This window comes from Geotrypetes seraphini, chromosome 4, assembly GCF_902459505.1.
Source record: "Geotrypetes seraphini chromosome 4, aGeoSer1.1, whole genome shotgun sequence".
NCBI lineage: Eukaryota > Metazoa > Chordata > Amphibia > Gymnophiona > Dermophiidae > Geotrypetes > Geotrypetes seraphini.
Window position 1 is genome coordinate 99,299,681 of NC_047087.1, and position 15,594 is coordinate 99,315,274.

The 15,594-nt window shown below is 42.7% G+C and overlaps 1 protein-coding gene across 11 annotated transcripts in view; it reads left to right on the plus strand.

The window, feature by feature from the left end:
- Positions 1 to 15,594, plus strand: part of ST3GAL6 (ST3 beta-galactoside alpha-2,3-sialyltransferase 6) — a 235,045-nt gene that overhangs the window by 106,041 nt on the left and 113,410 nt on the right. For 5 of the 11 annotated variants that reach the window (XR_004539149.1, XM_033941149.1, XM_033941151.1 and 2 more), the window contains exons 2-3: positions 13,884 to 14,246; positions 15,072 to 15,171. The exons of 1 other annotated variant lie outside the window; for it this stretch is intronic. Coding sequence is in view for 8 of the 10 variants with exons in the window: in XM_033941149.1 (XP_033797040.1) it covers positions 14,069 to 14,246; positions 15,072 to 15,171 (278 nt within the window). In the remaining 2 variants the exon portion in view is untranslated. Of the gene's footprint in view, positions 1 to 13,883; positions 14,247 to 15,071; positions 15,172 to 15,594 lie in introns of those variants that run through there. 5 more of the 11 variants (XM_033941153.1, XM_033941154.1, XM_033941155.1 and 2 more) reach the window with 2 other exon arrangements.

Consider the following 15,594-nt stretch of genomic DNA (forward strand, 5'->3'; position numbering starts at 1 on the left):
GACTGGTTCTTGAAGTTCTTACGCTCCCACTCCTACACAGTCAACATGAAGGGCACTTCTTCCTCCCCCTGGAACCCGATCTGTGGAGTCCCACAAGGCTTACCTCTCTCCCCTATCCTTTTCAACATTTATATGTCCTCCCTTAAACTCCCTTAAACTCCTCCATCTTCCCCCCTTGAAACACTTTACACTTACGCAGATGACATCTTTGTCCTCCTTGAGACTGACCGGAACCTCACCAACCTCTCTTCGAACATATCCTCATGTATATCGAACCTTCAATCCTGGGTCCACACTGTGCAGATGAAACTGAGCGAATCCAAAACAAAACTTCTCTGGCTCGGCCCAAAATTGGACCAACTGCCCACTGCCATCCCTCTGTCCTCTGTCCCCACTCTGCATCTTGAATACTCAAGTAAAATTCTGGGAGTCATCATTGACTCTACACTTTCCTTCAATGATAACCTCAACTCCCTAATAAAAAAATGTTTCTTCAGCCTTCACATGCTGAGGAAAGTGAGAACCTTTTTCCATCAAAAACACTTTGCCATCCTTGTCCAATCCACCATCCTTTCCAGACTGGACTATTGCAACTCTATCTACCTAAGCCTAACAAAGAAAAACCTTCAAAGACTCCAGTGGATTCAGAATGCCGCTGCTAAGCTTATCTTCGCAAAAAGCAAATTCAACCACGTCTCACCGCTTTTGTCCAAGCTCCACTGGCTTCCAATAAACTCCAGAGTCCACTTCAAATGTGCCTGCCTTACTTTCAAGATCCTACATGGCATCCTTCCCCCCTTTATTCCTCTTTCTTGGAATTCCTCTAACCCCAATTCCACCAGATCCACCCAAAAACTGAAACTCTCCTTTCCCTCTCTAAAAGGCGTCTCCCTTGTAGGAAAACTAGGTTCCTCTCTCCCTTTTAGAATCACTGAGCTCTGGAACAACCTTACCTCCCCTCTTAGGAATCTGAGCTCCCTCCAATTCTTCCGTAAACATCTGAAAACCTGGTTATTCTCAAAAATGTAACTCTTCCTCCCTCTCTGATTATTCTAGTCCTCTAAATTTCTTCTTCATCCTTCCCTCCTCTGGAGTTCCTTTCTACCCTAACTCCTGTTAACTGTGTCGAGCTTTGCAAATGTAGAGATGATGCGGTATACAAACCTAAAGTTTAGTTTAGTATAGAGGACCACCAGGCCAATTGGGTTTTCAGGCTAGCCCTAATAAATATGCATGAAGCAGATTTGCATGCTTGTCACTTCCATTATATGCAAATCTCTCTCATGCATATTCATTAGGGCTAGCCTGAAAACCCGATTGGTCTGTTGGTCCTCCAGGACAGGTTTGGGGGACCACTGATCTAGGGTATTCATTGGGAGCTTGGGGCTCTGTAGTTCAAGGCAAAGGTGTGGCTTCTGGTATGACCAGTGGAGATAGTGAGGTATTCGATGCCATTTAGTGCAGGGGTGTCCAACCTTTTGGCTTCTCTGGGCCGCACTGGCCGAAAAAACTTTTTCTGGGACCGCACAAACGCTGCAGCAAGACAGAGGAGGGAGCTGGCAAGACGGTAAAAACACCTGGGGGCAGCAGAGGAAAATACTGCATCGCCCTCGACCGGGGCCGCACCAAATACTTCATGGGGCCGCATGCGGCCCTCGGGCCACAGGTTGGACACCCCTGATTTAGTATGATAGTGTCTATCAGTCTTGGGATGATGTTTCATTTTATAATGGCTGCTGCTACTCCTTCCTTTTTATGTGTATGGGAGCATTCTAAGGCTTGATGTCCTGGGGGGGAGGAGCATACTCCATCATTATCTTTAAGCCAGGTTTCAGTAATCAAGAATATGTTCCAGTTTTTATCTGTGAGGAGGTCATTTAGTATGATGTCTTTGTTATTTACTGATTTGGAATTTATGAAGACAATAGATAGGGTTTTTTGTTGTGGGGGCAGTGTTGGGGGTTTTTTTGTTGTGGGGGCAGTGTTGGGGTATTTTTTTTCCCTAGGGGCAAATTGCCATATCTGTCCTGGCTGCTCATGACGGGGTTAGGGAAGCACATGATGGGCAAGATTGTTTTAAATTAAGGAGGTAAAGCATTTGAGATGGTGAATTAAATTTGTGCAGGTTGGATTTAATTGGGCAATAGGTGGGAGGGTGTTGAGGGTGATTGGTGGGTGGTTTATATGTGTATTATGAGCCTAGGGAGGGGCGGGGGAGAGCCCAGGGCTGAGTGCACAGTGTGGCTGTGGAGACTATCTCAAAAGGCCTTTTAGTAGTATTTATGTTATGTTATGTTTATGTTTATTAAGATTTGATATGCTGCTTCAGCATTTTACTGACCTAAGTGGTTTACAATGCACCAATTGATTAATGAAAGGAACTCCATTGAAGATAGGAAAGATGGAGACAAGATATGCATATCCTAACAAGAATTCAGTGAGGATAAAAACAAAGATTACCTTAGAAATAAAAATAACATAATAGTTAATTATTAATTATAAATTAAAAAGATTAAAAATTAATTAAATTAAATAATAAAATAAATTCTAGTCAGATATTAGGTCTTGAAGTTAGAAGTCCGCAGAGGCAACAAGCCAAGGAGAGAAAGAGAATCCAGCTGTCTCACTGGCTGCACGCCGCATCAGCCAGTCAACCACCACCATCATCCTCGGCGCAACAGCTGCAGGTGCTGGCTGCATCTCACCAGCACGTCGGAAGCCCCCGCAGGCCACCTCTCTCCTCTTGGGCCAGATCTCGATCTCCACCGCAGCGCCAGCCAATCCTTGTTAGCACACCTCCCCCAACGTTAAGCGTTGCGCTCCGCTCGGCGGGCCAAACCTCGATCTCCCCACTGGCTTTCGCGTCCTGCTGCAGAACGTATTAAGCATGTCCACTGCCGTTAAGACCATTAAGCCCGCAGAACCAATGGTCGTTTGAGAGGCAATGCAAGAAGATAAATAAGTGAGTTTTAGGACCAAAATATAAGTCCGATCAAAAAACAAACCAAACCCAAAATGGAAAATTAAAGAATAATGCTAAAATAAGCAGGGAAAATTTAGAAATAAAAGCAAAAAGAAAATAAGGGCCGGGAGACGGCACAACTAATAACTTAACTGGCCACCATCTTGTTAGAAGTATATAAATAAATAAATATATTCTGTCCTGGGATAGAAAAGACCTGACAGTTTTTTTAAAAGACTGAACTTTCTTTTATCCAGCAAAAATAATGTTATAAATGTGCAAGAATTCCCATAGAATGCCAGAAGCAGGAAGTTGCAGGACGCGGCTGAGAGAGAGAGGTGGGACGGCATTAGCAGAGAAAGGCGGCGGCGGGCGAGCTGAGTGTCCCCTGAAGAAGACATCTTCTATACGCCGAAGCTAAGATCCTTGTTGGGACTTACTGTTTCTAATAAATACCTGTTTTGGTTGTAAAGACATTCCCCCTTGTCTTTCCTTGTTGATGAGCTGCTAATGCCATTCCTAATTCCAAAATTGCAGCTGTGGCAATTTGACTGCCATTTTTAGAATGCAGCCAGCAGAGACAGGAGCAACTTGTAATGCTCATGCCCTTAATAGGCCAATAGACCTGGCTATTAAAAGGTAGGCCGGGGGAGGACAGAGTTGGTGGGCATCCTAGGAGGATAATGGACTTTCTGTTGGGGTTGATGAGCTTGCAGGGGGTAGGAGGACCACAGTTTTATTTTGGTTCCAGCAAAACAGAGTGGTGGATTCTGACCTCGGATTTGGTTCCAGCAGAATCAACATTTTATTTATTTATTCATTCAATTTTCTATGCTGCTCTCCCAGGTGAGCTCAGAACGGTTTACATGTATTTATTCAGGTACTTTTCTCTATCTTGCTGTTTTCGGTCAGCTTCTAATTTTTCAACCTTTTTTCACAGGTCAGAAGTTTTTGGATCTTTGCCTATAGCATCTTTCATTCATTGAACCCAAATCTGAATACAGTTCACAATGCAATAGATGATGGCATAAAAAAAAATCCAAGTTGTATACATCTGCTCTGTTCTTTTTTAACTACAAAGACGTAATAGAGCATGGATCTCAAAGTCCCTCCTTGAGGGCCACAATCCAGTCGGGTTTTCAGGATTTCCCCAATGAATATGCATTGAAAGCAGTGCATGCACATAGATCTCATGCATATTCATTGGGGAGATCCCTGTAATAGAGCTACTAGCTGTAGAATGTGATCACTTACACAGCAGATTGATCGGCTTCTTCATTTGTACTCTATGATCCTGGGCAGATGAGCATACAAGATCCCTCACTCAGATTCTGGGGCTAATGCTCAAAGCAACTGCCAGTGCTAACATTGTTTTGTGCTGAAGCTCAGGGGTCAAGTGCGGGTATTAATGTGCTCACTACACATAGCTGCAAATTGTATTGAAATGTATTTAAATGGATGGTAATGAGGCCAGTAAGTATTTATTTGCAGTGCACAAATGAAAACACTGCTATGCACAGAAGGAAATGATGCCCCATAATGCTGAAAAATGATACCTGGTTAGGGATGGTGTAGAAGGCTTTGATGATATTTCTTTTTAATTTTTCACATTGAACTGTTTGTTTTATCATCTTTAAAAATTACAGGAGCCTCCTTCCACGTGTTATAGTCAGATAGGAAAGAACAAACATGCGTACATAAAAGAGTAAAACTGAAAATAATAGTGCATATCCAAGCCGTTTCTTCTGTACCTAAATATGAGGGTATTTTAGCAATGCTTCCTCTAAGGAATGGCTGGGTTCATGCAAATTTTTTTTCGTGTGAATGACCAGTTCTAAAAAAACAAATTGTATGAATGATTGCCCATGCAGTCCGCTTAGAGTTAACATAATGACCAAGTATTTGTGGGGCTCATATTTAGATGCTGAAGAAAAAGCACTAATGTGTGTTGCAACTTCTGCTTTTGTTTGGATATGTACACAAGAGCCCTACTTATTGCAGAACCTTTGTTTGCATGTTCCTCTCTGCTTCCTGTTTAATAGCTCAATTTATTTATGCAGGTCCCTTTCTGTTTAATAGTCAATTTATTTGTGCATAAAATTTAAATATAATTTGCTTTGAGCACTGAGCTGTTTTTTTGCATTACTGTAATGTTGTGGCTTCAGTGCCTGGGTTTGAGCAATGGCCTCTCTGCCCATTATTAAACCACAAGACTATGTAATAATCTAAATAGCTACCAATAGTAGCATGGCTATTGCCCAAATATATGGCATCTTAGGTCTTTTGCTTTGCCACTCAGACAGACCTTCTTGTGTCTATGTGGGAGGACAAATATATGATTAGCAACCAACAAAAACCTTACTAGTGCATAATGGCACATAGTTATTAACTGGTCTTATATCATTAAGAAAATACATAGAAGATACAGTAGACTCTCGGTTAACTGGCACCCAAGGGGATTGATAGATGCCGGATAAATGTAGTTTCTGGTTGCTTGAAAGTTACAGTTAAAAATAGGCCTAACCCCAGAGCTTTCCTTCTGCTGCATGAATGTTTCTGCTAGTCCCTGAATCAGCATTATATTATTAGTTTTTTAAATGTTCTTTTGGACTTGTGACTGCTAGTATAATAACATGTCTGAATACTAAACCATTAAAATGCACATAATAAACTAAAACTTTGTACAAAAAATTCTAAGTACCTTGGAAGGCCACAGTCCAATCTACAGAATGTTGGGGTGCTACCCCTAACTGGGCACTGCTCTGTGTAAAGAGGTGGCAAGAATGTTTCCATCTAGTGTAGGGCTGTGAGCTGGCATGTGCTTATAATTTCTGTTGCAGTCCCAACCCTTTCCTTCACCTTCTTTCAAACAGGAAACCCATAGCCCACATTATCACTCTTCTTCATTCCACCTTCCTGCCAACTCTCTTCCTTAGCAACAGCAGCAGATGAATCCAGAGACCAATGGGATAGCACACATCTACCAGCAGGCGGAGATAGAGAAACTGATTAACAGGTGGTCCTATTGGCTGGCACTCCTCCTTTATCTGCAGTATGCTCTATCTCCCAGCAGGTGATGGTAGCTATTCAACTAGCTCCTGAATTCTGGCTGTGACTGGAAAATTATGTTCTCTTATTGAGGTTTCTCTTCAGTGAGACTGCCATTCTGTTTCTTCTGTTGAGGTTTCTTTTCAGTGAGATGGCAATTTTATTTCTCCTGTTGAGGTTTCTCTTCAGTGAGACAGGGATGTCCGGCTGAATAGTGCCAGCTTTAGGGGTTACACCTGACCCCCCCCAGGTCCCTGCCTCACCCTCTCTCCAATGATAGAGGGTCTGACTGGGTCTCCATTTTTTCTTCTTTCCCTTCTCTGTTAAAAAAAAAAAGAGACCACAGTTGCTACATTCTGCCCTCTTAGTGCTGCACAACCAGCTCTTACTGGCTTCAACCAGCCCTAACAACAAGCTTGTGAGTATGTATGTGTTTTTTACTGTTATTTGAACTTCAGGTTCTGTTTGGGAGTCTTAGTACTGTGGGTTCGGTCAACGTACGTTTATGGAATGGATATTTTATTGAGGCTAAGTTTTATGACTAGAAATCCATTGAGGGAGCTGGGACTTTCCCGCCCTTTGCATGCACGCGCTTGGTTTCCTTGTTGGTTACAGCGCGGCAGTAGCAGTGCGATTTCATGCTCGCACTTGTTCTCCTCGTTGGGTTTCAGTGCAACAGTAGTAGTCCTGTTTATTCCGAGGCTCTCTTTCGTCGGTGTTTGTCGTGGCCATGTGCAGCTGATTGTGCAGGTGCCGGTTTATAGCAGTGCGCATGAGATGGGACATGTTTTTTCCGGCGCTGTGGGAAGCACCGCACCGTTCTTCTAGTTATTCCCCGAGTCTGATTTTCTTTCTTTGCAGGCCGTGGCAGGGTAAATTTTGCGGGGCTTGAATCTGACTATGTTTCTAGGAGTGTTGATACAGCGGCCACGTGTCAGCAAGAATCAGGCGCGCGCTTGGATCTCCAGCGATGGCGGGAGAGCTGCAGCGTTCTGGTAGTTTATTTCCAGCTGACTTTGGTCAGGGTATGCCGCGGCTTCTCTCCTTTCTGCTTCAGACAAGTTGTATGTGTTTCACCAGCTTTGGGACAAGCTTGGGCAGATTTATATGTCTATGTCTGTATTCCTGCTTTACTCCCTTGAAGGAAGCTGCTTGTTTAATCGGACTCTGGGGTTAGCGCTCAAGGGGATTACCAGAGAGACCTCTGCTAGGTCACCCAGTCTCAGTTTGTCTCCGGATTGGGTCGACATATGGCAAATCACGGCACAGTGAGATCAGCAGTAAGGTAGTGCCCTGTATTTCACATGGGTATCTCATTGTCTCTCTTGGGGTCCCTGCATATTGAGCCTTTGTCTGTTGATAACTGTCCTTCTTATTTGGGCCTCTGTGCTTCGCTGCATGTGTCTAATAGTGGCATAGGATATATATGCCTAAAGGTAGTACAAACAGTTTCCAAGTTCGGGCTGTCTCTATGGGCATAATGACACTTGGCATCTTTCTCTATTTCTGAGTGGGCCAGGACTCTCTCTCTCTATTTCTGAGGGGGCCTGGACTTCAGATTTCCATGCTTATCACTCTGGTTTCTCCTGTCGCCATTTTCTCATTGCATATGCTACCGCAGCTTGCGAACTGCATGTGGCTCTTTAGCCATTTAAGTGCGGCTTGCAGCTCAGCTAGCTAGAGCAGGGGTGCCCAACCTGCTTCCCTTCCCCATAAAGAGGACACTGAAGCGCCGGGCCGACCAACCTTTGCCACCCGGTGTTGATTCTGCCGTCAGAGAAGAAGTTCTGGACCAGCCAATCGCTGCCTGGCTGGCCAGGAACTTCCTCTCCGACGTTAGAATTGACGTTGGGTGAGGAAGGTTGGTCGGCCCGGCGCTTCAGCATCCTCTTTACGTGAAGGGAAGCAGGGAGAGCTCAGAACTTGGCGGCAGCCTGTTCCCTAATGGCGGCGGCAGCAGTGGCAGCCTATTCCTCGGCGGCGATGGCGGCCTGGGGGAGAGCAGGGAGAAAGAAAGAAGGGGGGGGCAGGGAGACAGAAAGAAAGAAGGGAGACGAGAAGACAGAAATACAGGGAGATAGACAGAAAGGGGGCATTGAGAGAGAAAGATAGGGAGACAGCCAGAAAGGGGGCATGAAGAAAGAAATAAAGGGGGCATGAAGAGAGAGTGAGAAAGACAGACATACAGAAAGAAAGGGGACATGGAGAGAGAAAGAAAGAAGGGGGTAGAGTGAAAGAAAGAAAAAGTTGGGGGAGGGAATGAGGTCTGGAGGAGAGGAAGTATACAGGAAGCTGAAAGAAGGGAAGAAATATTGGATGCACAGAGACTGATGAAATTACCAGACAACAACGGTAGGAAAAATAATTTTATTTTCAATTTAGTGATCAAAATGTGTCCGTTTTGAGAATTTATATCTGCTGTCTATATTTTGCAAATGGCCCCCTTTTACAAAACCGCAATAGCATTTTTAGCACAGGGAGCCTATGAGCATCGAGAGCAGCGCAGGGCATTCAGCGCAGCTCCCTGCACTAAAAACTGCTATCACGGTTTAGTAAAAAGGGAGGGGGTATATTTGTCTATTTTTGTATAGTTGTTAAGGAGGTGACATTGCATAAAGTGATCTGCCTTGACCTCTTTGAAAATCCGCAGAATATAAATGATAATTAACATTTTCTCTGCGTTCAGTGTGCTTTGTGGTTTTTAAAATTTTATTGTTGGTAGATTATTTTGACTTGGCCACGAAGGTAAGGAGGAGGGAGGGGAGCTGCTGAAAAGCATCTAGTAATCCTTATAGGCTTGACTGTGCAGGGAATTATTTTTGTAAAATCATGTTTTGTTATGTGACTGGCATTATTTAGACTTTAATTTCTATGAATGAATAGAATGAAAATTATATAAAATTGCTTGCTTGTTTTTATGAGCGTGCACTGAAGGGAAGTGGAGAGAGAGTGAGCTGAGGACGCTGAAGGGAAATGGGGAAGAGAGAGTGAACATAAGAACATAAGAATTGCCGCTGCTGGGTCAGACCAGTGGTCCATCATGCCAAGCAGTCTGCTCCCACGGTGGCCCCTAGGTCAAAGACCAGTGCCCTAACTGAGACCAGCCCTACCTGCGTACGTTCCATTTCAGCAGGAACTTGTCTAACTTTGTCTTGAATCCCTGAAGGGTGTTACAGCTTCTGGAAAAGCGTTCTAGTTTTCCACCACTCTGGGTGAAAAAGAACTTCCTTACGTTTGTACGGAAACTATCCCCTTTTAACTTTAGAGAGTACCCTCTCGTTCTCCCTACCTTGGAGAGGGTGAACAACTTGTCTTTATCTACTAAGTCTATTCCCTTCATTATCTTGAACGTTTCAATCATGTCCCCTCTCAGTCTCTTGTTTTTTCAAGGGAGAAGAGGCCCAGTTTCTCTAATCTCTCGCTGTATGACAACTCCTCCAGCCCCTTAACCATTTTAGTCTCTGGACCCTTCTCTGGAAACTTTCCCGTAGTACTGTGTCCTTCCTCAAGTACGGTGACCAATGCTGGATGCAGTATTCCAAGTGGGGTCACACCATGGCCCGGTACAGCGGCATGATAACCTTTTCCGATCTGTTTGTGATCCCCTTCTTAATTGTTCCAAGCATTCTGTTCGCCCTTTTCGCCGCCGTCGCACATTGCGTGGACAGCTTCTTCAACTTGTTGACCAGTACTCCCAAGTCTCTTTCCTAGGGGGTCTCTCCGAGTACTGCAGCAGACATCCTGTAGTCGTGTACGAGATTTTTGTTACCAACATGCATCACCTTACACTTGTCCACGTTAAACTTCATTTGCCATGTTGCGGCCCATTTCTCGAACATGTTTATGTCCTGTTGCAGGTCTTCACAATCCTCCTGTGTCTTCACTACTCTGAATAACTTCGTATCATCTGCAAATTTAATCACCTCGCAAGTCGTTCTAATTTCCAGATCATTTATAAATATGTTGAAGAGCACAGGCCCAAGCACCGAACCCTGCGGCACTCCACTGGTGACGCTTTTCCAGTCCGAGTATTGTCCATTTATCCCCACTCTCTGTTTTCTATCCGCCAACCAGTTTTTGATCCACGTGAGTATTACACCCTCAATCCTATGGCTCGCAAGTTTTTAAAGTAGTCGTTCATGCGGGACCTTGTCAAACGCCTTCTTAAAATCCAGATATACAATGTCGACCGGGTCACCTTTGTCTATCTGCCTGTAAACTCCCTCGAAAAATTGCAGCAAGTTTGTTAAGCAAGATCTTCCTTTGCTGAAGCCGTGCTGGCTGATTCTCAGCAGATTGTGTCTGTCAAGGTGGTGAACTATGCGGTCCTTTAGCAGTGCCTCTACCATCTTTCCCGGTACCGAGGTCAGACTCACCGGCCTGTAGTTTCCCGGATCTCCCTTCGAACCTTTCTTGAAGATCTGTGTAACATTGCCACTTTCCAATCTTCCAGAATCCTTCCCGATTTGATTGACAGATTGTTTATTAGTTGAAGAAGTTCAGCTATAATCCCTTTCAGTTTCTTGATTACCTTTGGATGGATGCCATCCGGTCCAGGGGATTTGTCATTTTTAAGTCTGTCAATCTGCCTGCATACCTCATCTAGATTGACCACCAACCCAGTCAGTTTCCCGTCTTCGTTTCCTAAGTATAGCCTGTCAGCTTCCGGTATGTTCCGTATATCCACTTCTGTAAATACAGATGCAAAAAACATGTTCAGTTTGTCGGCTATGGCTTTATCCTCCTTTAGCATTCCATTTATTCCATGGTCATCCAATGGCCCCACCGCTTCCTTCGCGGGTCGTTTCCTCTTAATATATCGAAAGAACGGGATGTAAGTTTTTTGCCCCCTTGGCAATTTTTTCCTCATAGTCCCTTTTGGCCCCTCTTACTGCCTTATGGCAGTCGGGAGAAGACGTTGATTTATAAATTGACAATTGTACAGAATATTGTTTCTTTTTATACTTTAATATAATAAGTTCAATATAAAACTATTTGAGGCTTGTGTGGATGGGATCAGATGGTTTGCGGGGATGGGGACTGAGCTCGTGGGGACGAGGCAGGGACGGAGACAAATTTTTTCCTCGTGTCATTCTCTAGGCTGTGCCATGAATCGATTTAGTCTACGTGCGGGCGAGCGGGGTATCAGTCGGGTTGACGTAGCCGTCGTAGTGCAAGCGGGCGTGGGGTATGGTTCTCAAAAGAAATCTTAATTGTTGTACTGCTGATCTTTGGCTCTTTTGATTAATGAGTTTGACTACCACTGCACTAGAGGAATGTCTTCCTCTTGGGCTGAATCCATTGCAGTTTTGCCTGAAGAGATTTGGTCTTCCCTGCACATATTACCAAGGTTTACTGGATTGATGTGGCGGCTAAACAGGATGCTGCTTTTGGGGTTTTGGTTATGGTGGTGGGCTCATCGCCCCCCAACGATATTTTGGGACTGCTTTGTTACGTCCTTGCATTCCAGAAACAAGAGGAAATGTACAAGAATGAAAGATTAGGTTCTTACCTCTGCTAATCTTCTTTCTTTTAAATCCTCTCTTTATTCTAGACACCCGCCCTATTGTCTGATTTGCAGATTGCCTGACCAATTACTGGTAAACTGGATTTCAGTCTCAGACAAGTCTTGCTGAGAATGCCATGTTTAACTATGAGGTGACGTTAGAGTGGTCCCCGGGTGGTTGCCTCCTTCTGACTGTACAGGCTGCGTATCCCTGTAATTCCGTTTTATAATTCGGGTTTTACTGTTACCTAATCTGTTTTACAATTTACATTGTTGCTGTTTTGAATTTGTTAACATGAGCAGAATTGATTGTTTGGCGGCAAGTTCCCCGTTCCCCCGCTCTCTCTCTTTTGTTTCTTGTTTCTCCTGTAGAAATTCCTGGCTTCATGATGACTAATTGGTGTTCAGGGAGCATGCTCTAGGACAGTGGTCTCAAACTCAAACCCTTTGCAGGGCCACATTTTGGATTTGTAGGTACTTGAAGGGCCTCAGAAAAAAATAGTTAATGTCTTATTAAAAAAATAACAATTTTGTATGAAGTAAAACTTTTTATAGTTTATAAATCTTTCCTTTTGGCTAATTCTTAATAATAATATTGTAATATATAGCTAAAGAGACATATTATCAAGAAACTGTTTTATTTTACTTTTATGATTGATAAACATACCGAGGGCCTCAAAATAGTACCTGGCGGGCCACAAGTTTGAGACCACTGCTCTAGGAGATAAGCACAGTAGGAGGGGCTGAATTTTAGTTAATTGAAGATCCTACAGACATTGGCCACAAGGTGCATAACTCCCAGCAATCCAGAATAAAGAGAGGATTTACAAGAAAGAAGATTAGCAGAGATAAGAACCTAATCTTTCGTTCTTTAGTCTTTTCCTCATATGAGAGGAGTTTGATCCCCTTTACCATCTTGGTCGCTCTTCTTTGAACCTTTTCTAGTTCCATTATATCTCTTTTGCGATAAGGTGACCAGAATTGAATGCAGTACTCAAGATGAGATTGCATCATGGAGCGATACAGAGGCATTATAGCATTCTTAGTCTTGTTTACCATCCCTTTTCTAATAATTCCTAGTATCTTGTTTGCATTTTTGGCCGCTGCCACACATTGGGCAGAAGGTTTCAGTGTATTGACTACAATGATGATTTCAGCTAAGTGACATTAATACCGATGTTTCTTTTTTTTTTTTTAATGTTTATATATATATTTATTGAATTTTCAATATAATCAAGTATAACTTGTACAGAAAGGAAATTCAGCAAGAAAATAAACTTAGCAAGAAAAACATTATAATACATCAAACATCAAATAAAAGCTTAAATTTCTACTCAAGTCCTCAAATAAGATCCAAGTTGGATGATAGGCGAAATATATAAAGAAAATTTAAATTACAAAAATATACTAGTAGACTAAGGTCAGTACACCCTTTCTTAAACTTAGCACTCATGTTCCATCTTTCTCCAAAGACGAAGTTGAGAGAAAGGTTGTCAGTTGGGATGGCTCAAAGAAAACAAATTTATGTGAACGATAATTAATTACACATTTACATGGATGTCACAAGTAAAATGTAGCCCCTAGAGCTATAACACCAGGTTTCCTTAGTAAGAATTCACGTCTCCTTCGCTGAGTCTCCTTAGCCAAATCTGGAAACATCTGTATTTTACAACCTAAAAATTCTTTTTGTTTATTTTTAAAGAAAAGTCTCAGCAACCAGTTTTTATCTGGTGCGAGAGCTACTGTTAAAAGTAAAGTTGCTGGAACCGCTAGTTCTTTATCCGATGTTTCCAGAATATTAGAAATATTCATTGTCATGTCCCAAATTCTGCTGTTGTTGATCCTGTGTCTTATTTGGAAGGTAATAAACCTGTGTAAATGGAGGTAATGTTTCTTCTGTAAGCTCCAATATTTCCATCAAATAGCGTTTTATCATTTCTCTAGGGGCTATCATAGACACCCTGGGAAAGTTGATCAGTCTAAGGTTGTTATTCCGGGAAAATTTTTCCATTGCCTCCATCTTCCTTCTTAAGTTAGTATTATCTTTAATTAATGTCTCAGTAATTTGTTTAGAAACCTTTAATTCTTGGTAAACATTTTGTATTGAGGTCTTAGAGTCCTCAATCCCAATCTTCAAGTTTTTAATCTCAGTCTCATGATGATTAAATTTATTTTCAAGTTGTTGCAATTGTGGGTTTATGGACTTTGCCAAATTAGCCACAAGATCCCACAGGGAGTCTAGTGTTACCTCCCGGGGCTTCTCTATCTGAAATAGGTGTGAATTAAATTTACTTAGCTCACCCACTGGCAATCCAACTCTTCCAACGTCCTGTTGGGCTCCTGCTTCTCCCTTCGCTTCCTCCTCAGTCTCAACATTCGGGCTTCCCTGTAGCAACAAGGACCCCGGCAACACAGATCCCCCTTCGATCTCCTTAGCCTCCGGGTGGAGGTAAACTCCTATATCCGGGCGTACCTCCCCTCGCAGGGAACTGGTGGACTGAGGGCGTGGGGGAGGTGCTCTCACGTCGGGGCTTAACGATGTTTCCAGCCCTATGGAGAACGGCACAGATTCGCCACCACTGCGCGTCTCCTGCAGGGAACTCCCCGATGGTGTCGGCGTTTCCTGCATTCTCCTCACCAGCTCTTCAATATTGCCGAAGACGGCCATCCTAGAGCACTGTGAGGCTACACCAGCGCTTCGTCCTCTCCTCTTCGGCATTTTGAAACCAGGTAATATTCTTACAAACAAGTAATTCCAAAGGGAGCCAGGGAGAATAAAACTTAGACCTCCTAGCTTTCAGCCATCTTGGATCAATACCGATGTTTCTATGTATTAATTAATGGGTTATGTGATTTAATAGGTGATTTAATTCATTGAAGTGCATAATAGGAAGTTAGGGGCAGAAACATTTCTAATGTGATTAGCGTTAAAGAAGTATTTTGAATAAAGAAAAGTATTTTAATGTGAAATTGGTAAATGTGATTGGAAGTTAATTGTACCTTTTTTTGTATGAGGTGTAAATAATTTGTATATTATTGATTCAATATTCCCCTATATATTTTTATTGGTTACAATAATCTTACCTAAATCATTAGGGAAAATCCCTAGATCCAGCTGCATTTGGAGCCACTTGTAACTGAATTTTAAAATCCGATGGCGCTGCTTTCATGATAAAGATATTCAAGCAGCAATATAATTATACATATTTCTGATAAATAGAACTGAGCTGGGGAAAAATCTTCCCCAATTCTGTGCACTGGACTAGATTGATTCCTAGCTAATGCATTTCCATTAGTTAACCTGATTTCTTAAATTGTGCTCTAAGATCCAAGATTTTAAAGAATTCTGCAAGATGAGAAGTTGCAGGTAATTTCTCCGAAATATGTGCTTGGTTTGTTGAACATCCATCCATCAGAGAGTTCAATATCTGAAATAAAATCCTAGAATCTGAAGTAGCTATCCCTATTAGATTAGAATAGAGTTTTGTGTACCTCATTTGATAAGTTTTACATAAATATGCTTAAAGTAGCTTTTTTTTATTCTTTGGATTTCAGGCCATTCAGTCATGAGAAAATTTCTGCTGGCAATAACGCTGATTGCTTGCTTTTTGCATTTCATCCTTCACTGCATTCTTCAAAAGTCAAGTTTCTCGTGGTAGGTTTACATTTCTGTTATCCTATTATAAAAAAGTGAGCAAACTCTGTGATCTTGAAAACAGCTTTAAGGATTTTGATGCAATGGGGTCAATCTATGGTTTTTGGTGCGAGAAAGCAATTTAGCTAGGTCTGGAGTTGGACAAAACACATTTGGGGGATCAAACGGGGAATTTTTCAGATGTTCCTGCCTCCTTCTGTAGCCTATTGGTCAGACAAGGAAGTTTAGCCAGCCAATAGGCTACAGAGAAAAACAAGACTGAAGTTTGCTAAGGCACTGTCTTTGTAGTTACTGCTCCTGCCTCCCCCTGCAGCCTATTGGTTACACAAGGAAGATTAGCCAGCCAATAGGCTGCAGGGAAAAGCAGGACTGAAAGTTGCTAAGCAGGTTGCTAAGGCACTGTTTCTGTAGGTAGTGTTCCCG